This window comes from Cannabis sativa, chromosome 3 (assembly GCF_029168945.1).
Source record: "Cannabis sativa cultivar Pink pepper isolate KNU-18-1 chromosome 3, ASM2916894v1, whole genome shotgun sequence".
Taxonomy (NCBI): Eukaryota; Viridiplantae; Streptophyta; class Magnoliopsida; order Rosales; family Cannabaceae; genus Cannabis; species Cannabis sativa.
In genome coordinates this window covers 78175657-78200972 of record NC_083603.1, presented here as the reverse complement: position 1 = coordinate 78200972, position 25316 = coordinate 78175657, and the positions used below count along the sequence as shown (strand labels likewise).

Genomic DNA, 25316 nt, shown 5'->3' with positions numbered 1-25316 from the left:
CAGAAAATGAGTGTCCAACCACAATACCTACACGAGGGCCGACGCAAATGAATGAAATATCCAAACTAATGGATCAGGGCAAAAGAGTGGCCCTCGAAGTTAATGATAAAGGTCAATACTGTGGAAAAAGCTACGCGAAGCTCGTATCCACTACGGGAGTCTGATGTCGGCAGACAATAGGGTTGGCTTATAAAAATTGGAAAGAAGTCAACCAGACTCTGAAAAATCAAGTTTGGAAAGACATTCAGGTAAGCTATTATTTGTTAGAATTTTGATTTGTTTTTCTATTACTCCAAATGTTGACTCTAACCGTGTTTGTTTTCCTTCAAAATAGACGGGGTTCATTGTGCCGGACACCTTCAAACATGATTGTCTCATCCTAGCTGGGAAGTTAATGAAAGACTTCAAGAATAGGATGACAAAAGACATCATAATGCCCGCGTTGAAAGAGAATGATGCGGGACGACCGGCACAAGTCCCCGAAAAGCACCGGAGATCGACGCCGCCGATTGGTGCAAATTTGTTGAAAGTCGACTAACTCCCGAATTTCGGTACGCTAATTATATTAACACTAAGATAAACTCTTAAATACAAGTACATGTATCTAATGTATTTTTTTGGCATTGTAGGAATTGAGTAAGGTGCAACGTGAACGTTCCTCAAAAATTCAATCCAGACATCGAAGTGGTCGGAGTGGAATGGTGAACGTACGGGAAGCTGTGGTAAGTAATACTAAAAATTTAATGTGCTATAATGTGCTATACAATTTAATTGGTACTCATTTCATTGTTATAACGTTATGTAGAAAAAGGACCTCGAAGTTGCAGATCCTCCCCGCCACCGTGTTTGGATTAAATCTCGCACCAAGAGTAGAAAACTTGTCACTGATTACGACAAGGAAATTGCCGAGAAGATAGTAAGTATATATTAATCCTTAATTGAGTTCTACTCATGAATTAGTGTATATAATTCATATACTAATTGCTTGAATATATGCGTGCATTAGGCTCAATTAGAGGAGAAGCTTAGTCAGGGACAAATTCAGGTCCAGGGCCAAAACGATATCCTCACGCAGGCGCTCGGGACACCGCAGCATCCCGGACGTGTCGTGGCTTGGGTATGCTATTACTTCAAATGTTATTTATTTAGATACACAAATGAAATCGTTGCTAATTTGCATTTTGTGATTTGTAGGTTCTACGACCGGGGCATCTCAACCGTTCGGCAGAAGAAAAGGGAAGTGTACGATGTTGTGGCTCGGCAAGCGAAGGAGATTGAACAATTAAAAGCCGAAGTCCAATCCCTTAAGCGGCGGAGGAACGCCGCCGAACAAGAGGAAGAAGGAGAGGTGGTGGTGAGGCGTATGTTCCACAACCATACGCTCCTCGGGATGAGGTACAACCACAAATTTATCTTTGAGGAGTTCATTTCCCTCAACGACCAAGGTATCCTATACAATTTTGATGACCATGCGGCCCTTAATCAGCAAGTACATCTCTGCTCTGACAACATCGACAATATTGTGGCCCGAGGGTATTTGTACGAGCATGTGGGTAAGATCAAAGTTCACTGCCAGGATTACGATGATTCACATGCTCGGATCATGGTTTCGGAAATCCCGCAAGAGGACGCCGAAATCCCGGTCCCACTTGAAGAGTTCAGATATGTTAGGGACGTGTACCAGATGTTCCTTCCTTGGCCTAAACACTTAATTTTAACAACCCAGGTAACTTCTCAACTGAAATTAATTATTAATGATTAGTGGAGTTTGAATATCTTCAATATTCATCCGTAGTGAAGTAGGTTACTGCGAATATATGTCTTTGCGGTGGGATAAATGAACAAACTATCGTTATATATGTGTTATTTGTCGTTATACGGCCATGTTCAAAATTTTTGGGGTCATTCAATTACAACCGTTATCCGCCGAAATTTCGGTAGAATTTAGATAAAATTTGATATATATATATAGATATTATGTTCTGTTTTGTTTAGGGTCCACTCGCTCAACCGCCCTCAAGACGTGATGCGTCAAAGGGGAAAGCTCCGATGCTTTCTCCACAAAGTCGTGGTGCACGGGAAGATGAGTTGTTCACGGAAGAGAAGATGGCGTTGATCCCTAATTCGCTAAAATGGATGATTCATGAATTCCTAAGGCTCAAAGATAAACGTGATATAATCACAATTTCGTCCCCGAGGATTCATTGCACCGCGTACCCGGATCATTTTATGCGGAGAGGATTTGCGACGGGTTGCTACGTGTAACTACATCGGCAACCGGGGAATCTTGTTTGGAATGATGTATACTCTTCTTTAATCTAATTAACCTTATATCAAATTATAGTTAAATTATTATAAGGCACTAACACTTTTTTTTGGCGAGCACATATGGGAGAGCATCAACGGTCCGAGAAAAATTTTCAAGTTTTACGACCCGCAGCTTCTCACGGTGCATGGGATCGGCGATGAAGAACGAGTCAGTCTTTTGACGATGCGGCAAGACGATTGGCTAATTGGTTATCATTAATGAACAGCAACCACCAAATGTTCTTTATTCCTTGGAATATCGGGTAAACTTTATTAAATTATTTAGTGCTAATTGTTCATTTCTATATTATGTCTTCAAATTATTTTTATACTATCTTACTTATATTCCAATATAATTTTCTAGGATGCATTGGACGCTAGTGGTGGTTGCGCCAAGGAAAATTATCCATTTAAACCCTGTAAAAGGCCGCCCAATTCCCGAAGAAATAGAACAAATGATCGGAAGGTAATTATTTAATGACTTCTTATGTAACGAATTTAAATTAACTAACGAATTGAAATGCTAATATAATTTTCCCAAACAGGGCATTCATGTATATAGGGGACGCACATCAGTATCTTGGCCCGTGGCAAGGAATTTCACAAGCAAACTGTCCAAGACAACCTAAAAGCCAAGAATGCGGTTTTTATGTTTTGAAATATATCACTGACATCGTCGCACGTGCCAACCCCAACCGTTACATAGAAGATCAAAAAGCTGTAAGTTTTAATTATTGATCATAGTATATAAATTTTATAATAACAAATATATAATATACATATACATAAACTAATATAAATTTTTAATTTTTTTAACAGTTTGGGGGTAAGAAGCAATACGATCCAAAAACAGAATTGTTACCACTACAGCGAAAGTGGATCGAACAATTGATGGCGGTGATTCACGGTGACGATTGAGGTTCAAAGGTCGAAGAATTTTTCTTCATTATGTAATTTTTATAGATTAACTTGTAATTAGATTTATTAACTTATTAATATTTTTAACTAATTTTACATGTTTGTGTAATATTTAATTATTTTTATGAAATCAAATTATATTTTTACCCAAATTTAATTACTATTTAATTTAAAATGTAATTAATATATAATTAAATTAAATAAATATGTATTTTAAATTAAATATAATAATATATAAATTAATAAATATAAAATTAAAATTATATAATTAAATTAAAAAAAATGAAAAAAACTGAAATCTGCTCACTTTTGGCGTCGGTTCCTACAACCCCTATGGCGTCGGTTATTGGCTAGGAACCGACGCCATATATACCCCTATGGCGTCGGTTCCTAGCTAATAACCGACGCCATAGGGGTATATATGGCGTCGGTTCATATAAACCCTTTAGCGTCGCCCTGATAGGCGTCGGTAGCGAATTTTGCAAAAACCGACGCCTAAAGGGCTTAAAAACCGCCTCTAAAGGGTGTTTTTGTAGTAGTGTGATCTATACCATACAAAACACTTACAAACTACTTATCTTTCGAGATTAAACGGTGCGAAATTGCTAATGAACGTTCCTCCATTAGGGAGGATTACTCACTAAAACAAACGCACTGTAAAACCAACAATGGAGATCGAATGTCTCTTGATTAAAAGCTCATTATTGAAAATAATATATTTATTTTGTATAATCATTTTATTCGATATTGTAATAATGAAAAATTACAAACTAAAGTTGGTTTAAATAAAAAAACAACTTCAATTAATTTTCAATTATTATTTAATTTAAAAAATAAATTCGAATAAATATCGAACAAGTTCCATATTATAATAATGAAAAATTACAAATCAAAGTTGGTTTAAATAAAAAATCAACTTTAATTAAAGTTCAATTATTATTTAAATTCGAATAATAAATGGAACAAATTTGAAAATATCTTGTTTAAGTTGTTTTAGAATAATCTAAAAAAAATCAACTTAAATATCTTTCAAATCAGATTTAATGAAATTAAAATTAAGTTATAACCACTTAATTTGAAGATATTCTATTTTAAGTTAATATTCGAACAGATATTAACCTAAAAAATATCTAAAATATTCCATTTTATGTTAATATTCGAAAAGATATTAACTTAAAAAAATATCTGAAGAATCTTAATAACCAATGCCTAAAATTCCTCAACTTAATTTTGAAATTTTAAATCCAAAAGATATTCAGATTTAAGTTGGTTAGTTGTAGATAACTAAATATCAACTTAAATAGGAATATTTAATGAAAAATTTAAATTAAGCTTCAGAAAGAATCTAGATGGTTATAATTCTATATTTAATTAAATACAAGAAAATACATATAGTTTAGTTTAGAATATAAAATTCTTTAAACTATGGTTTTGTTAAATTAATTTCAAAATAAATGAAATTAATTATGTTGTTAATCAATTTTATTAGGTTAAACTAGTGTAATTAACCTAGTACAGTTATTCAAATCAGGCAAATGGGCCTTCACAATTGGGGTGGTTCATGTGAGGGGGTGTTGGGTTCAATATGTCGTACCCACTTCTATGGCTCCCAACTCTCACACAAGGTCCAAAAGAGAGGAATTTAACCTTAAAATGAACAACTGTTATTAATTGAATAGGCCCAAAAACTAAATGGGCCTAAATAAAATCTATCAAGAACTATGATAATTTATTTAGCAACAACAACCTATATGCATCTATAATGAAATTAAACACATAGGCTCACACAGGCACACTTTGGATGGGTTCTATCATGTTGCTAGGTCATACACAGATGAAAGAAGATTGTAAATATACATGTTACAAATTATTTACTTGACCAAGGGAGCCATCAGATCATTAGATCTGGCAAAAAGTAACCATGGCTATTTGCAATCAAGTAATAATAGGTTTTGAAAACTTACAAACAAGCTAAAACACATACTCCTGCAACAAGGTTAATTGGATAGTTGGATGTAGGATTTATTTAATTTTAAATTAAATAATTTCGAAATAATTAATTAAATAAATAAAAAAAATTGAAAATTTTAAAAAAAATTTGAAAAAATTTCGAAATAAAAAAAAATTAAATTTAAAATTAAACCTACAATTTTGAAAAATTAGGTTTCAACCAACCTAAATATCATTTCAAAATTTGCTAACTACTTTTGAAATTTAAATGTTATTTTATAAATAAAAATTAAATAAAAAATTAAAAAAGATAAATGAATATCTTTTTCAGATTTTAAATGTAATTTAAATAAATAAAATAACAAAATTTAAAAGTTAGCAAAATATCTTACATCTATTTAAAATTACATGATTATAGTTATCTTATTTTAAATTTAAATAAGGTCAAATTATTTAAAAAAAAATTAATTTAAAAATTTAAAATCTGACCGTAGATTTAAAAATAAGATAAGATATAATCAAATTTAAAAATAAGATAGATTATTAAGCAAAAAAGATAGATACTAACTATTTTTAAATTCAAATTACACTAATATCATGAATTAAATTTTTAAAAAAAATATTAAATTAATTCATTATGATAATTAGAGTTGAATTAGGAATAGTAATAGTATAAATACAGAACTACACAAAAAATCGGAAGTTAATTCCATGAAAAAGCATGCAAAAACGAAGAAAAACGAAAAATTTGCGAGCTGTACGGACAGTATGCATTGCATACTGTCCGCGCGCGCAGCTATGGGTGCATGGGCGAGAGAACTCGGCGCAGGAGGCTGCCAGCAGCCTCTCTGCGCGTGGAGCCCAGGAATTCAGACAGAAACCTTGTCTGCGCGCGTGCTGTCCGAGGGACAAGCCTCGTGCGCGCGCGCGTCCCTGATGCACGACTCTGATATTTTTCGAAACTTCAAAAAATCATAACTAACTCAAATTAAATCGAAATCAAGTTCTATAAAAAAAGTAACTTGCTTAATTTTTTCCATACTATCCAATAAAAATAATTTCAGAAACAGATATTCAATTATTTTTCACGAAAATTCACAAACATCAATCAATCATCAAATAACACTCAATACAACATGATACCATCCAAAACATCAAACAATCATTTTAAAGTCCAAATTTCTTGCAAGCAAATCAATTACCATGGCTCTGAGGCCAGTTATTGGAATTATTTTACCAGGATCTTAGATCTACTCACAAGTATGTTTATTAACACACTAAATATGAACTTTCTAAAATGATGAAATAAACACGTAGAAAGTTTAAGAAACCTTACATTGGGTGCAGCGGAATTAAATGACTCCTTCCGTTCAGATCTCTAACCCTTCTATCCCTTCTGTAGCAGAGTATTATCAAGATCTGAACCTGGATCTCTTTCTCTGAATCTTTGATGCTGAAACTCCTTTGCTGATGATCTTTCTTCACGATCTTCCTCACTATGATTGAGGTATTGCTCGCTGTGTGTGGGCACTACTCTAATCACTAAGGTGTTTCGAAATTATTAGGGAAGATGAGAGAGAGAGAGTGGCGGCCAAGGTAGAGAGAGAAAGGCTCAGTTTTTCTGATTCAGAAGTGTAATTTTCCTGAAGCCTTCACTACCTATTTATAGCATTCCACTAAGGTTAGGTTTGAATTATTTGGCATTAAAATAATGAAAATATCAGTTTAAAATGCCTACAAAAGTGGCCGGCCATGGCTTGTTGGGTTTGGGCCTTGCTTTTTGCAATTTTGTAATTTTAACACTTTTGTATCTAATTTTCTCAAAAACGCCAATTTTCTAATTCAACCATTTAAATGCCAATTCTAACTATTTAATAACTATAAATAATTATTAAATAATATTGTCATTTATCATATTTATTAATTGAACCATACAAAGTATCATAATTAACAAATATGCCCCTAACAACTCTTTCTTTACAATTTCGCCCTTACTTAGTGAAAATTTCACAAATGGACATAGTCTAATTTGAGAATTATAATTGATTAATCAAAACCAATTACATGAGTCTTACAAACAATATTATCTCAACTAGTGCGGGGACCATGGGTCTATATAACCAAGCTTCCAATAAGTAGATCAAGAATTTAGCACTAAAATTCACTAACTTATTAATTATTCGTTGAATCCACGCATAGAACTTCGAATTGCACTCTCAGCATATAGAATGCTCTATATGTTCCACCATATAGACGCATCATTAGTTATCCATTGTTATAATCCTAATGTGATCAATGATCCTCTATATGAATGATCTGCACTGTAAAGGGATTAGATTACCGTAACACCCTACTATGTATTTTATCCTTAAAACACTTGACCCCGTATAAATGATATTTCAGCTTATGTGAAATGAGTACTCCACCATTTATGTTTGTTGGTCAAGCTCGAAGGAGATCATCCTTTGCTTACTATTCGCCAGATAGAAGCTATAGATTCCATGTTTATGCTAGCGCTCCCACTCAATTGCACTACCGTGTTCCCAAAATGTACGTATCACCCTGACCTAAAAGTAGGCTTAACTAACAAATCAAAGAACACGAATAGCCTTTCAAGATTGAGCCTAATCATAACAGGATTAAGAACATTTGATCTAGGATCAACTAGGCGATATTGACTTGAATAGATTTTACGGTAACTTTAATTAAATCTAAGTCAAAGTTCAATATCGGTCCCTTCCGATGCATACTCCATGCATCCAACCTGAGCTTTACTTTAACCAATGTTCTGGAAAGAACATAGAATTTCTCCAAATGCAAGTAAACTCTTGTTGTAGATTATCATATCAGTAAAACCCTGTGTCTGATAAATCTAGGAAACTTTATTCACATAGTCATGTTTACTTTCCAATGTGATGACAACACAGTAAACAGGATCAAGTATGTGAAAAGGGTTTAAGATGAATTTATAAATCAAATAGACAAACAATTGATAGAGTAAACCAAAACATACACAAATGAATGAAAAATACTTTTGTTTCTTTATTGATGTTGAATAAAATAGATTGCATTGAAATGGAGGTTTATTTAGGGCATAAAACCCAACAACCATGGCGGTCAATAAGCATGGATTTCATTGTGGGATTTCCAGAAGTGAAGGGGTTTCGGTCTATCTTGGTGGTGGTGGATCGATTCTCGAAATATGGCATATTCATTCCTGCGCCTCATGCGTGTCCAGCAGATGTGGCAAATGAACTTATCATGAAAAATGTGGTCAAGTACTTTGGGCTACCCGAAGACATTATAAGTGATCGGGATTCCAGATTCACGGGGAGGTTTTGGACGACATTGTTCAACATGCTTGGTTCAGACCTTAAGTTTTCAACAGTAAAACCATCCCCAAACTGATGGTCAAACGGAGATAATAAATCAATTGTTGGAAGAGTACTTGCGGCATTATGTGACTGCTAGTCAGAGGAATTGGGTTGAGTTGCTTGATGTGGCCCAATTTTGCTACAACATTCAACAATCTTCTGCAACGGGAATGAGTCCAATGGAGATTGTCTTGGGAAGACAACCGTTGATGCCACACGAAGTAGCAAAATAGAAATCTCAAGGGGTCTGTCCTGCAGCCTATCGGTTCACGAGGGATAGGACTGAGTTGCTGGAATTGGCCAGGGACAGCCTGGGAAAAGCTTCACGGAGGATGAAGAAATATGCTGACAAGCATAGGAGAGACTTGGAATTTTTTGTTGGAGATCGAGTGTTGCTGAAACTCACTCCACAGATTTGGAAAAAGATAACCGATAAAAGGTATCATAAGGGCTTGGTCCAGAAATACGATGGTCCCTTCGAAGTTGTCCAGAAAGTGGGGGCTATAGCATACAAATTGAAGCTGCCGGAACGTTACAAGCTACATCCGACTTTCCATGTTAGTTTCTTGAAGAAATACCATGAGGACAAGGAGGAAGGAAGACAGCAGGGGGTGAGGGCGCCGCCTACTGTGAGGAAACAATTTGAGAAGAAGTTGTCGAAGATCCTTAATCATCACACTCTTAGAGCCAGCAAGAAAAACCAGAGAACCGAGTATTTGGTTCAATGGGAAGGTGAAGATGTGGCAGACGCTACATGGGAAAAGGCTGTGACTTTGTGGCAGTTTGAAGACGAGGTCCAGTGCTATATCAGAAGTATATCGACGAGGACGTCGATTCCTTCTGGTGGGGGTGGTTTGTGAGACCCTAACTTGGGTTCGCTCGGCGGACCTTGACATCACTCGATGCTTAGCTTGTGGGATAGCAGCATATGAGTGAAGTGCACCTGCCAAGGGGCAGCAGGCAGCAGCAGCATAGGCGCACAGCAACATTGGGGGATGTTTGCTGAGCTTGGCTACGTGATGGGCTTAGATGGACATGACTTTGCATGGGCATGCATGCAAACGGTTTCTCAGACAGTGTGCATGGTGACACACGTGAATGACGGTTATCGGAAGTTACGTATGTCTATCTGAAGACATGCACATGGGCTTAAGTAATCTGTTGGAGGATAGATGCATGGAATCTAGGCGAGGGCTTGGATGGCTGACACGCGGGTGTTAGTTATTTTGCATATGCTATGCTGATGTGTAATGTGTTGGTGAGTCTAGCATGGCCTAGGCAATTGGGGATGTCAACCGCAACCTATTATTGTGTTATATAGTAGGCTATGGGCGCTAGAGTCATCAGTGTGTGATGTCCAGCGTAAACATTGTGTAATCCTTGATATTGTGTGAATAACAAGGTTGGGAAAAGGGTTTCCTGTATACTGTGTGTTCTTATGCTTGTGTATGCATTTACTTGATAGCAAGAGTGTGTTATTGAGTGACGTTGGGTAAAAGAGAAACCGTGAGTGTGTGTGCATACTAACGGGTTGTTGGGTTGGCTGACTAGATTGGGGTGAATCTAGGCCATCGCAGGGAAAATTTGAGTGTGAGAAATTAGCCTTGTGACAACTGGTATCAGAGCGGGAATCGTGTTGGGAAATAGCAGAAATCATGGTGACGAATGCTGAACTTTGTTCTCGGGTTGAAAGGCTCGAAGAGTTGGTTGGTTCTCCCAACGAAGATGATGGTGTCAGTTTGTTTGTTCTTGGTGAACAACATTCTGATCAACTGGAATCCCTTGAAATGCTGGCTCGAGATTTGTTGAAGGAAGCATCGGATCAAGTTGCGGGTTGTGGCAGGACCATGATGGATATGCAAAGAGAATTCGATGAGAAGATGAAGGGGGTGGTGGACAAACTATCGGATCTGTCATATTCTGTGAAGGAGAGATTTATGGCTCTCGATGCAAATCCGTCCCAAGGAACCGAATCATCTTCAGCCCATTCTTCTAAAATCAAAGTCCCTGAACCGAAAGCCTTCAATGGTAGTCGGAACTCGAAGGAATTAGCGAATTTCCTTTGGGACGTCGAGCAATACTTCAAGGCAGCGAGAATTCCAAATGCGGATAGAGTGACCATTACAAGCATGTATCTTCAAGGTGATGCCAAATTATGGTGGTGCACTCTAATGGAGGAAGATACCCGATCGGGAAGGCCCAATACCGAGACTTGGAAAGTGTTGGATAATGAGACCATAGCCTTCCTTTTATACTAATTTCCACTAGGGTTAGGGTTGAATTATTTGGAATAAAAAATAGATAAAAATAGAGTATAATTGGCACCTGGTGGGCGGCCACATAGTGGGCCCTACACTAGTTTGGATTTTGCCATTTTTTTCAACTATTTTATCTATTTTTCACAAATACCATTTTTTTCACTTTCAACCCTATAAATGCCAAAACTATTTACTTAATAATTAAATAATTATCAAATAAAATTTTCATTTACAATATTTATTAATTAGACTCCATAAAGTCTCTTAATTAATAAATTAACCCTAAAATACTATTTCTTCACAATCAAGTCATATCTTAGTGAAAAATTCATATACTAGACCTAGTCTAATTTTAGAATTATAATTGATTAACTAAAATCAACTAACTGAGTCTTACAAGCAGTTTGTCTCAACTAGTATGGGGATCATGGGCCTATGCAATCGAGCTTCCAATAAGCAGATCTAGAATTTACCAAGAAAATCCACTGACTTACTAATCCTCATTGAACCACTATAGAACTTGGAATTGCACTCTCAGTTACATAGAACGCTCTATATGTTCCACGATATAGATACGTTATTAATTATCAATTGTTATAATCCCAATAATCAATGATCATCTATGGATGATCTACATTGCATAGGGATTAATTTACCGTTACACCCTTCAATGTATTTTATCCTTAAAACACTTAGTCACTTATAAATAATATTTCAGTGAACTAATATAATCACTGAAATGAGTATTCAACCATTTATCTCTGTTTAGCCAAGCTCGAAGGAAATCATCGTTCTACTTCTATGTCCAGATGGAAGTTATAGATTCCATATCTATGATTAGCGCTCCCACTCAATTGTACTATCATGTTCTCAAAATATATGTATTACCCAGACCAAAAGGTAGGCTTAACTAACAAATCAAAGAACACAAATAACACTCTTGAGATCAAACCTAACCATGTCAAGATTAAGATCATTTGATCTAGGATCAACTAGGTGATATTGAATTGAATGGATATTACGGTAAATTTATTATATCTAATCCAAGTTCAATATCGATCCCTTCCGATGCATACTCTATGCATCCAACCCAAGCTTTATTTTAACCAATGCCCTGGAAATGACATAGCACTTATCCAAGGTGCAAGTAAACTATGTTCTAGATTATCATATCAGTTAAACCCTATGTACTGATAAATCTAGGAATACATTTAATCACATAATCTGGAATACTTTCCATTGTGCTGACGACACAATAAACAAGAATATCAATGTGATAAGGATTTGGATGAATTTATAAATCAAATAAACATATAAATGATCACATGAACCAAATGACATACTAAATATGTAATGAAAATAATTATTTCTTTATTGATAATTGAATAGAAAAGATTACATTGAAATAGAGTTTTATTTAGGGCACAAAGCCCAACAGTAACCACTAAATTGATAGTGATCTTCTCCATATTCTTTACGAGATCCATCCTAAACTCCGTCCACTCATCTTCATCTGGTGGAGGCTCATCCACCTGAAGTTTTGACGATTGGGAAATCAACAGTTATTCCTTGGAATCTCCGAAGCCCGTGGTCCAACATCATCACTGAACTAACCAGATAAACGGAGAGGGATACGACCAATTTATCTGGGAATTGAGTAGAGGTTGGAGGCGCTATCTACCTGCCTCTTGGATGTATAAAGTCTAAACTGGTGTTATCAACATGCTGCTAAAGGTCGACCAGAACCTTCGATAAAACATACCACATTAGAGGAGATTGTTGTTACTATCGCGAGGCATACCTCAGAATCCAAACTACCGCCTAAGCATAGAGTGTTGGGAAAAGCCAAAAAGACATTGAGGAAAGCTTCAGAGGCTAATCCTCATTTTGCTCAACTATTTGTGATGGCCAAGGCAGACTAAGCTAGACCTCCTAGGGAGGATACCTAAGTTACCGTCGTGGATGTTGAAGTCTAGGAAATTGACGAGCAAGATGAGGTCTACCCTACTGGTTGTCCTAAGGCTTAAGGAGAAAAAGAAGAAGAGGAAGAGATCCAGGCTCTTCCCTTTGGTGGATACAATGATGCTGGGAGATGTCTTGGTTGCAGGCCAAGTCTACGTTGAGTAAGAGTATGAGGAGGCCCGTCCTTACTAGATCGAATAAGGGTTCTCGATGGGTTTCTCCTTTGTCCACGCTCGAGTACAAGAGATTGAAGAATCTCTATGATAAGGGTTTCCTCGGTGGGGTTGAGGCTTTCTTGCCTACCACAGGGCAGCTTGCTACTAACTCTGGAGAAGGGCTTTGTGCCTGGTCTGGGTCCCATGTCGAACAAGTCACGATCTTGCCTTCGTATCCATATGTTAAGAAGATCACCATTTATTATAAGATTTGTCCGACCCAGTTTACTCCCAAGGGCATCAAGTATTTGGCTGCCAGCAGGAATGGTGCCAGCCTTCTAGCCATGACACTAACTGGCTTTTTGACTTGAAGTCAAGTCTAAAACAGAATAGGCCGAGGGTACTTCTATTTTTCATAGAATGAGTACCGATGGCTGAGCGGTACCACGAACAAGGAGGTTTCAAAGATCAACAACTTTTTGGAAGATTATTACATCGTTAAAGACATGGATGTCGACCACCTTAATTTTTTATCTTGCCCCATCTTACTGTCGTTTGCCCTTCACTTTTGGATTAAGGTCGAGAGCCCAAGAAATTCTTCAACTATTAGCATCAGCTCGGAACATCTCTCTCTTGGCTACCATAGCTAACTTCCTTAAGTACGGTCTTTATATGTCCAACAAGGTACAAAATTTTGACCAAGTAGCCAAGGAAATTCTCAGTGATTAAGAGGTGCAACAAAAGAAGAAGAAGCATCCTATGGAGCATTAGGGGCCGATTGAGAGGCCTATCCAAATTAGAGATGACTCCAAAGTGGTTGCTTGTCCCATCATCCCAATAATAGGGAAGGGGAAGGTTGTGGTCGAGGAAAATGATGGAGACTCTTCTGATGAGGATTCTCCATCTTTACTTGTCCATGAGGGTGCCCCTCCCGACGTTCAAGGTAGTCATTGCTTTACATAGCTTTATTTCTCTTTTTACTTGTCTAAGTATTTAACAAATGTTTTGTTCTGTGCAGCTATGTCAGAGAGGTTGAAGTGAGTGTTGAAGAGGAAGACAGGTGACAGCTACAGCCAAAAATCACCGGTTAAGAAACCAAGGTTGGAAGAGGCCCTTCCTATGAGCATTGCCTCGAGCTCTAAGATGCCTTGTCTAGATGCTAAAAAGAGCTTTGTGGTCGTAGCTATAGTCGTCTTTGACTCTCCTCCTCCAATCAAGAAGTCTTCCAAAACTGTACCTCCAATCGTCCATGCCAAAAACTCTAAATCTTGCAAGGGCTCAACTGGTTCTGAGGGTGTTAATGTTGAATGGCCTAATTTTCCAAAGCCAACTACTACTCCACCTACTGTTTGGCTGAAAACGAAGAAGGCCAAGGAGATGCTCAGATTCTATGAGGACTTCTTGATGGCTGAAGTTAATGAGTAACTCACCGAGGCTAAGGATATGCCCGTGAAGCTCTTGGTTGGTGGGGTCCTGAAGGAGATTACCAGGGTAAGTTTATATTTTAGAGTTCTTTGTTCAGGCTATGCCACTCAAACACTTCTAACTTGTTTCTTTTTGCAGTCTAATTTGAAGTTGTTTTATGCATATTTCTGAGCCAAGTCAACAGCTCTCAAAACTAGCACAACCACCAATGACCTAAAGAAAACTTTGTAGGAAGCCCAAAATGATGTTGAGCTGAAGGGCAGACAATTGGGTGAGGTGAACAAGCAACTTATTGCTAGGAACAAGTTTATCAATGACTTAAAGCGGCAAATAGAAGACATGACGTCCACAGCTAAGCTTAATGGAGACCTGGAACATGAATCCAAGACGGTGCATGAACTTATTGACGAGAGGGAAGGACTCTGAACACTCCTCCAAAGTCAAGAGGCCAAAATCAAGGAATTGACCGACTCTTCAGCAAAAAGAGGACTCCCTTCTTAAGGAGAAAATTGCACTTAAGGAGGCTTTTATCCACTTGCATCAGTTAAAATCATCATAACTATAAAGAATCAAAAGCTTGTAGGCAGAAGAATTATAATTAAAAGATTATTCTTTATAATATTTAAAATCAAAATAATTAACTTTTATGCTATAAAACATAATTCGGCACATGTACATTAACTTAATATATTAATAAAGAAATTGTTTAACAAACAACAAAGACAAAAAGCGTCATTAAATCATGAAAAGTAAAATTAGAATCACAAACATAATCACAATCACAATAGAGAGGTGAAAAAATACAATCTCAACACCTCCGTCGTGGACCCTTTTTTTTCTACTTTTCTTTTTTATCATTTCTTTTCTACACTTACATCTGATGCCTGATTTTACAAGGAAATTTCCGGACCAATTAATTGCCTTGAAACTAATTAATGTACATACAAATCCTACATTAGGATAAAGCACTAGTACACTACCCGCTGAGTGTGTCGTCATCAGCTATAATCTTCGTCTCTCACGACCTACTCAAACATCAGGTCATGCCTTAGATTCCCCTTCTCTCAGTAATTCCTGCAAAGTGCAACTTAGATAAATACTGTATACTATCTTTCCTGGATGGTTGTCTCTGCTGTTATTATGATAACCGTGTTTGATAATGATTATCTTAAGCTTACACAGTACTACAGTATGAACGATCTAATAGAATAAAAAATGATTCTTCAAAATTAAAAAAGAGAGGAAAAAAAATGCTATACTGTTTTTCACCAACCCATGAACCATAAAAGGCGATGACACACTCATAGATACATATGTGAAGACATTTATCCTGTTTGAGCTCCTATTTTGGTTATAGCTAGAAGTATAAAATAAATATAAATTTTTTAACTTATTTTTACCATTTGAAATTTTTTTTAATAAAAAGTATTTTTCAAACTATTTCAATATCAGTAAAAAAAAAATTGTGAGTAAATTAAGAAATATGTATATTATTTTAATTTTAAAAATATCTTTACAAAAAGTTATTTTGAGAGAATATACAAATTCTAACTTCCTCCAAAAAGACTTTTCATTTTTTATGCAAATAAATACTCCTAGAAGGACTATTTTATTTCTAAAAGCTAAAAAAGAGCTTATAAAAGCTAAGCCACACGGGACCTTAGAGTCCTCTAGAAAAGGAGTATGTAAAGCTTACTGAAATCATAATTTTAAGAACAATACAAAATGCTGATCAAAAGCAGTAATGACTTCTAAGGATGATGGTAGGTTCCAAATACCTTGGTGATTTTCACATATTATTAATGCTAGTTGAAATGGTTCACTAGGTTAGCTACAGATGCATCTTATTACAGTTGGGTTTATGCATAATCTATATATTCAAAAAATTACATTTTAGAACCTATGTTAGGCCTTCACACTCATTTTTACCAAAATATTCATGAATATGACCAAATATTTTCTCGGATTTTGAGATTCTCAACTTTTCTTCAGCAGATGGGCTTCTTGAATCTAGTTATATTAAAAATATTTTGATAAAAATTGGCTCTAACAGCTGAATTAAAACCGATGTACAAAATCAACTATCAAAAAATTAATTCTTTAAAACACTAGATCTAAATAAGTAATGGTATGTCCAAAAATGTATAAATCCTTTATGAAATAGCATGCTCAGATTTAAAAACTTGCATATATATACACTAAAAAGTTACATACCAATTTAGTAGCAGCAATTGAAGTGCGTTGCCTCTCTTTCTTCTCACGCAAGCATTCCCCACACCAGTTTGAGAAATCCTTTTGGTACTTCTTCATCTCTCTGAAGACCGAACTGTAGGTAGATTACTAAAAATGAGAAACCAGTTGCATCATCCTTAAATCTCATATCTATTGCTAGTTGCTATACAAAAACTGCTTGAAATAGCATTGCCAAAACAGTATACGAACAGAGCTCATTCAACCAGCTACACTAATGAAACACGATTAATGATGGGGATGGCTCTGTGGATTGCAAGGGTTCACACAAGCTCCAGACACAAACAATGAATCTCTCTAAATGGTAATCAACGAAGCTACGTCTTCAGCATTAAGGTAAGCCACCAATTCACTACACCTATGCTAGAGGACCTCGCACTAATTGAGATGAGTAATTTATGGAAGTTTATAATTTATTTTGAATTATTTGTTTCTATTTATGGTATCAGCTTTGTTTGGAAAGTTTATGGAATTAAAATAGAGAGGAGTGTGAGGAGGGGTCATGTTTTGATTTGTAATTGAGCAGCAGCTCTTGGAGAGAAACCAAGTCTCTCAAATATCTTGGGCAATTTCCTATTTTCAATAAAATATCTCTATTTCCCCCAATAATTTACTTTGTATTTTTCTATTTTGACTCACTACATAGTTGGTGTGTATCAAATAGCTTATATATATAGGTAAGTAAGATAGAAATGGGTATGCAATTTATGGAGTAAAATTTTTTGCATCAATGTTGTTGCTGGTTTGGGTGTTTGGCAGCAGGGTCTCATCAATTGGTATCAGAGCACCGACTGCGGTAGATGTCGATAACAAGGATGGAGGATAAATTTGAGGATCAATGGAAATCTCAGTCTTATCATTATCAATATGAATCTAATATATTGGAGGACCTTGCTCCGCTTTTGGATCAAGTAATTCTCAGGAAAGTAAGGTTATGTCGCCTCGCCTAGGATCTCCAAAGTCATGTCACAACAGTCCCGGAGGAAGATGATCTCACTGAGTGGATGGACCAAATCGTGCAATCAGTTTGGGTTTGCAACTTGGAGCGCCTCCGTAGTCACGACGCACCGAACCTGATTTATGTTCTATCTCCAACACTAGCTACGGATGTTGAAGGTGATAAAGAGATGGAAAGGGCAATAAGAGAACACAAATGAGCGTTCGCTAGACTCGCCAGCTTCAGAGAAACAGCTACAGCCAGCGACTTCAGGGAGTAGAACCACTGTTTCAAGGAGTGACTGAGTGGAATTCACGTGTTTTGGAAGGTAGGGAGAAGCACACTAAACTTTGGATGCCTTTACGGTACTCAAAGAAGCCACATCTAAAGTCCATTGAGTTTGCTCGTTGGTGAAGTTGCCCGAGCAGCACAATCTAATGGAGACAACGGCTTAGAAGACAGAGTTTCGTGGGGGGTCGTCCTTTCCCTCCAATCTATCAAGAGAGTCCGAGTGATTGTAGTTGCTGCCTTAATACTCGCACAACCTGAGAAGGTTGAAAGTGATGAGGGGTCACCTGAGAAGAATGAAAAAATCTTGCAGCAAATAGACAGAGAACTTGAATGACTAGGTTCTTTAGCTAGCGTCATCACCTGAGAATAATGATAAAAGTCACTAGCAGTAACGCAGACAAGAAAGAGTCGCTAGAATGGGTTCCATCACCGTCGTCGAGGTTAATCACGGTGCTGGAGCGGTCGGCAGTCGCACACGACAATCGCTTCCATGTCGTCAATCAAGAGTTGTGATCAACTGATAAACTCTAAGGGTACATTAAAACCCTATTATTTTAGACCCAAGCCCAACCTATTAATTAATATTTCAAATATGGCCCATTCATCTTTTATTGTATAACTAATTCTAGTGAGCCCCAATCCATTTACTAATAATTCAAATATGAGCCCAATCCATGGGTCTCTAGCTTCTTTACTTACTCCAATTTAGGCTCAACTAAACACAAAAATGAGCCCATTTGTCGTCTACGATCAAGGACCAACCATTTCGGATCCAAGTCCTAGGCTGGAACTCAATTGTTCCAAACCACAGGAAGTTGACAACCCACTTTCCAATCTCGAGTTCATCAGCCACCACAGATGTTCTCCTTCTAGGCTTCACTTTAATTTTGTCTGTTGCGAATGGGCAAAGAGTGTCAATGTTCTAGAGTTTTTCTTGGACAAGGATGTGACTAAGAAATCAGTCCAATGTCGCGTCTTTCATTGAGGTAAAAAGCTTAGTGCATGTTTGGCATCATAACTAAAAAACTATTTTTTGTTTTTAAAAACAAAAAATTATTTTTTGAAAACAATTTGGCTTGTTTGGCCTTGTTTTTTTAAAACAGTTTTCAGAAAACAAAGTTACAAAAAACAAGAATTTTGAAAACAACAAAATGTTGTTTTCTGTTTTAAAAACCAATTCAGTTTTAGTCAATATTGTTTTTAAAAAACACTAACCAAACATGACTTGTTTTTAAAAACTTCAAAAACTAATTTTTGTTCTCATTTCTAAAAACAATTTTTTGAAAACAAAAAACAAAAAACAATACCCAACATGCTCTTAAATTTTCAAAGTTCTTTGGTGGACCAAAACCATTGTCTATGAGCCGGTGGCTATGCGAATTACATTGATGGACTGGTTTTTCGATAGAGATCGACTCATTGAGCGATGACTGTTCTTTTGTAGCTTGTGTGACCATCCCAAGAATTCACTCAATTGGCCTTGTTCTATCCTTGGTACCCTTCAATTGGGACTCCTCCACTTCAATGGTTGTTTGACAGAAGACGAGCTTATTCGAATTTAGAGCTTGGTGCCATCAATCACCTTGAGGACAAGGTGAACCTTGAGTAGCTGGTAATGTTAGGCCCTAGAATTAGTATGGTGTGCTTGCATATAATAAATAACAAGGGTATTTGAGTCATTGTATTGAGGATTGGTTTGTGAGTGAGACTAGGTTCTATATATAGGTAAGCAAGGATAGAATGGGTATGCAATGTATTGAATAAAACTCTTTGCATAAAAGGAGAACTTTTGCTCTCTACCATTGTAAGAGACATTGTCTCAAGTGTCCTTTATTTTCTTAATTCAATAAAGCTTCCCAAATTTTCCTATTAATTCTACAGTTACTATTCTATTGCTTGTTGTGGTTTTGGTTACTGTTTGAAATATTTTGTTGCTGATTTGGTTGTTTGGCAGCAGGTCTCATCAGTTGCTTGTTGAAGGACAGAAGAAATGTGTACCTTCTACACCATAGAAGTAAGTTGATTCGATGGCCTGAGGTTGTGGCTCTAGCACCATGGCGGTGACGTCCACGATGAAGTACAGCTTGGCCTGGGACATGGGAATAATCAAAGATCTCCTGCTTCAATAAGAAACATTAACAACCTTTAGAGTTGCCCATCATTCATAATAGTACAAGGAAGAAACATATATTTGTCGTTTCCAGCTCAAAGACTGACTACATACCTCAGGTTGACTTCCAGTATTTACATGTTTATCACATCGTGTGCCTCGAAAATACAATTCTCCTCCAGAAAACTGCTTACCCAAGCACACATTTAAAGTCACTTCTGAGTCATCGACATGAAAACCTACAAAAACATGAAAAAATTTAAATTACTCAAGTTCTTCTCAAACAAAACAACAGAACAAATTTGCAATTCTATAGACTGGCAAAATAATATCATATACATTGACTAATACGAATACTTACCCAAGTCAACATCCCTATCTTTACCATATTCAACAACAAAACCATGATGAGAATCTAAGGTTGCTCCACCAACTTCAGGAAAGAAGACTGCATGAAGAAATACAGCAACAAATTAAGGCTTGAATATATGGCCATGGTACTAATGAAAATGATAGGGGCAAAAGGCAGATACATTATTAGTAATCATTTTCACCTTTCGATATGGGACGAATAAAACTCTCCATAAGCTTGTCAAGCATGGTTTCAAGGCCAAAATCATCAAGAACAGCACCATACTTATTCATTGTGTTAGGTCTCATGATTCGAAACTTTACATCAGTAACCCACTTTTCAAAATTATCAACCTGAAGTTCAAACATAATAGATGAAATCTAAAGAAAAAAGTAGAGAAAAATCCCCTCTCCCAATTTCCCTGATGTGATTATTTCCATCACTACTTTAATCATTGACTATCAAGCAGGGAAATTAGACACAGTGAACATATTCTAGAAGGCATATTGCTCCATTTAAAAGGACTTAGCACAATTCAACATATAATTCACTAATCTTCCCACCACCAAAAATAAAAGGCAAGCAAATACCTCAGATAACAGCAGTTCGCAGAAGCCAGACTGAAGCATCTGAAATGTAAAAACACCTTGAGAGGGTTCAGACATAATACTTCTAAAGCTTTCCTCAGTATTATCACTTATTGCTTTTAGAAACGATGGAACAAATGTGCTTGCAGGATGCATTGTGTATATTTCTTTATGTAATGGCTGAAAAAGATAAATATATTAAAATTAAACAGCATCAATATTAGTCAATTCATCTGAAGGCCGATAGAAACAAGCAAGAAAAATAAACATTATTCGTCTTTTTATTCTCTTTTTTAGCTGTACTTTTAGTATACAACTTCGGCTTTACCACACACGAACTTAAGCAAACATTTACAGTGCCACATACCTGATAATTTGATATTATCTTCTGCCTGTACTCCCTTTGTTTCTGAACCTGATACATAATACATCCATGTATTTGCGTAGATACATCATACATCCAAATTGTAAGGATATAGCTAATATTTATTATCCCCAAGAGAACAATTAAAAGAAAGGCTTGCACGTCAAGCAATAGGCGCAAAAGCATACCATTAAATCAGTCACAAACACAAAATGCCTGTTCAAAACATAGAATTAACAGAGTAAAAGAAGTCCCCAGCATAATTGTTCCAAGAACAAAGCCATTTTCTAAATGATTTTTGAGCACCAAAAAATGTAAATTGGCCCACCTACAAGTTTCCCATTTTTTCTTTCAAAAATACATGTGAAGACAACGCCAGATTTCCTTCCTTGTTTAAAAGTACAAGTTGAAGACAACTTCAAGTTATTTTGACTCTCATGAAATCTTGACGCATATGCCAATGCCTTACTATGTTTGTCAAAATGCCAAACTTAACAATTAAATAACCGAGATGCTACATTGGGAAGCTTATTTATTTTTCACTCCGACTCGTAATGTTGACTCTTATACATAAATGAAATGATAATCCTTCGGCCAAAATAGAGCACTCTAATTTTGTTGATGTCAAGAACATTTAAAAAAGAAAAGAGAAAACGCATCACGCTAAAGGTTATTTTCGTATTTTCAGTCTCGAATAACATGCCCGTTATAGGACAATATAATCCTCGAACCCTAATTCTCTCTTGTAGCTCAAATTCTTCATCAATAACTCAATACTAACACTGCATAGCCGTTCAGTTAAATGGTCCACCATCTTCCTCTGAATGCTTAGCAAACAACCACAGCTTAAGAGAGGGAGAGAGAGAAAAAAAAACTTACTCTGTTACGCTCTCCATGAGGCAAATACTTAAGCAAAATCTCCCTCATGAACTTGACCTTGTCATCACGAGGAACAGTCAACAAATTAGGAGGCAAAAACCTCTCGAGAGAACTGAAAATCGACGGAGTGAAATCCAGTTGCAGGCCCTCGTAACTCTCAGGCTTATGCTCTTTGCTTGGGTTCAGCCTCAGCCTCTGGTTCGACGCAGCGGCAGCTGCCACGGAAACGACACCATTCGCACCTCCCGACGCATACACTTCTCGACGGTCAACGGAACCGCCGTCGAGAGACATGCCTCTTCCTTAAAGTCAAAAGGCTAGAATTTTGTGGGAGAAAAATTTCAACCGTCGATGAAGGCTTTTGGGAGCATTTTGGAGAATTGTGAATAAGTCCGTGTAAATTGTGAATTCACGAAATTAGGGAGGGTTGGGGGATCGAGGTGCAAGACTGCAAGTTGTTATTGCGTTGTTTCTTGAGTAGTACGTGAGATACGAGTGGTATCGGTTAGGGTTTGGTTTGGGGAAGTTGACATACATCACCTTCGTTACTTATTTTTTTTCTTTTTTTTATATATCTTATTCTGAATCTTTCTTTCTTTCTTTCTTTTTTTAAAAAAATAAGAGTTAATTAGTAATTTTTCTCCCCGAACTTTGATATGTACTAAATTGTGCCCTTTGAATTTTTTTTGCCGTTAAAAATTCCCCTCGAACTATTGAGATGGTTAAATTTAAAGACTTTTATCTAATTTTAGTAAAAAATTCTAACATAGATGAAAGTTCAAGGGGCATGATTTAGTACTATATCAAAATTTGAGGGGCATGATTTGGTAGATATCAAAGTCTGGGGAGCATGATTTTGCACATAAATAATCACTAAAACAGTAAAATTGAATAAAATTAGACAAAAGTCCTTAAATTTAACAATCTCAATAGTTCATGGGGGAATTTCTAACGGCTAAAAAAGTTCAGGGGCACGATTTAGTACATAGCCAAAAAATAAAAATAAGATAATTATAAATCTAAGCAAAATATTACAAGAACAATATATTAAATAAAGAGTTACAATCTCAAAACACCAAATATAAATAAAAGAAAAGAGTTACAACTCTAAACTCAAAGATACAAGTAAATGTAAACTATATAAAAGTACATATAATAATCTATATATATGATATAGAAGGGGAAGGTTGTTTTCACGCATGCATTTTTTGAGTGACTAGCGTCGTACACGTTTATAGCCGTTAGATTGTCTTAATTTTGATTTAAAGTCTGATATTAAATACTCCATGTATCATTTTTCTATAATATTTAGGCTAATTAGCAATTTTTCTCCTCGAACTTTGCCATATACTAAATCATGCCCTCTAAACTTTTTTGGTCGTTAAAAATCCCACCTAAACTATTGAGATTGTTAGATTTAAGGACTTTTGTCTAATTTCATTCAATTTTATTGTATCAATAATTGTTTATGTACTAAATCATGCTCGTCAAACTTTGATATCTACTAAACCATGGCCCTCAAACTTTGATATGTACTAAATCATGTCCCCTGAACTTTCATCCATGTTAGAATTTTTTTACTAAAATTAGATAAAAGTCCTTAAGGGCCAATTTGGCATAGCTGTGCTGTGAGAAAAAATAGTTGTAGCAAAACTGTAAAAAAAAAAAAAGTTGAGCTGAGTGTTTGGTAAATTATAAATTTCAAAGTACTGTGAGTTGTTAAGACCTATTATAATGATTATGATAATAATAATAATGATAATGTTATAATCTAGTTTATTATAATCACAAATTTGTAAAATCTTATTTTATATAATATTTTATTTTTTATATATTTTTTATTTTTTTTAAATATAGATTTATATGTATTTGATAAAAATAATTTATAGTATTTTTTTTTTGTTATGTTTTATCAAATGTAAAAAAAATTAGAAACTCAAGTATATAAGAAAAAATTTAAGTTGATATTGTCTGTTAATAATAAAATAAAATATAAATTATTTTATTAAAAAAATAAGAGATTTAATAATTATTTATTTTATTATAATTAGTTTATTTTGATTTTTTTTTAATATGTAATAAATAAGTAAATATGGTTTTAGTACAAAAAAAATTATTATAGTCTTTTTATTTAAACAGCTTTTTCTAAAAGTTGGGTTGGAGCAGTTTTAGCTTTTAGCTGTAGCTTTTTCAAAAATTCTTCAAAAAGCTGTTTTTTGACTGTTTTCCAAACACATTTTTATCACAGCTTTTTCAAAAAGCAGTTTTTAGCTTTTCTAAAAGTTGTGCCAAACGGGCCCTAAATCTAACAATCTTAATAGTTCAGGGAGAATTTTTAAAGGCCAAAAAAGTTCAGGGGGCATGATTTAGTACATGTCAAAGTTCGGAGGAAAAATTACTAATTAGCCTAATATTTAATTTGATAAATGGAAGGGTATTTGACTTGAGAATTGGAAGTGTAACCGGTTGCAAACTTTTTGATTTTCGCGCCCATTTAATAAAGGGTATTTTATTAAAAAAATAAGAGATTTAATAATTATTTATTTTATTATAATTAGTTTATTTTAATTTTTTTTTAATATGTAATAAATAAGTAAATATGGTTTTAGTACAAAAAAAATTATTATAGTCTTTTTATTTAAACAGTTTTTTCTAAAAGTTGGGTTGGAGCAGTTTTAGCTTTTAGCTGTAGCTTTTTCAAAAATTCTTCAAAAAGCTGTTTTTGGACTGTTTTCCAAACACATTTTTATCACAGCTTTTTCAAAAAGCAGCTTTTAGCTTTTCTAAAAGTTGTGCCAAACGGGCCCTAAATCTAACAATCTTAATAGTTCAGAGAGAATTTTTAACGGCCAAAAAAGTTCAAGGGGCATGATTTAGTACATGTCAAAGTTCGGGGGAAAAATTACTAATTAGCCTAATATTTAATTTGATAAATGGAAGGGTATTTGACTTGAGAATTGGAAGTGACGGTTGCAAACTTTTTGATTTTCGCGCCCATTTAATAAAGTGAAGGTTTCTAAGATCAAACTTACTTTCAGCTCTAAAGAACTTCACTTTCACTAAAAAAAACTCACTTTCAGCTAAAAAAAATCAAAAAGAAGCTCCAAAAATCTCAAACTTCAGTTCTCTTTCATTATTTGAAGATCATTACCAAGGTATTTTAGTGCTTTTATTTTCATTCTCGTGTTCTTATTAGT

At 35.4% G+C, this 25316-nt stretch overlaps 2 protein-coding genes across 5 annotated transcripts; one reads left to right on the top strand and one right to left on the bottom strand.

The window, feature by feature from the left end:
- The first annotated feature begins 2656 nt into the window (after positions 1-2656).
- On the top strand, positions 2657-3421 carry LOC133035505 (uncharacterized). Its single transcript, XM_061111338.1, has 3 exons — positions 2657-2773; positions 2853-3027; positions 3127-3421. Exons 1-3 carry the CDS (start codon positions 2673-2675, stop codon positions 3223-3225), a joined length of 375 nt encoding a protein of 124 aa, XP_060967321.1. The 5' UTR covers positions 2657-2672; the 3' UTR covers positions 3226-3421.
- Positions 3422-15022: 11601 nt separating this feature from the next.
- LOC115709700 (2-oxoglutarate and iron-dependent oxygenase domain-containing protein CP2) lies at positions 15023-22674 on the bottom strand. 4 transcript variants are annotated; one of them, XM_030637868.2, is made up of 9 exons: positions 22120-22673; positions 21244-21291; positions 20880-21056; positions 20492-20642; positions 20299-20385; positions 20052-20176; positions 19826-19947; positions 16564-16675; positions 15023-15423 (listed from the first exon to the last, which is right to left on the bottom strand). In XM_030637868.2, the coding sequence occupies exons 1-9, from the start codon at positions 22411-22413 to the stop codon at positions 15391-15393; spliced, it is 1149 nt and encodes a 382-aa protein (XP_030493728.2). In that variant the 5' UTR covers positions 22414-22673; the 3' UTR covers positions 15023-15390. The 4 variants fall into 4 exon arrangements, with proteins under 4 accessions (XP_030493728.2, XP_030493730.2, XP_030493731.2 ...); XM_030637870.2 differs by having other exon boundaries at positions 19826-19944; positions 22120-22671; XM_030637871.2 differs by lacking the exon at positions 21244-21291 and having other exon boundaries at positions 22120-22674.
- Positions 22675-25316: the final 2642 nt, after the last annotated feature.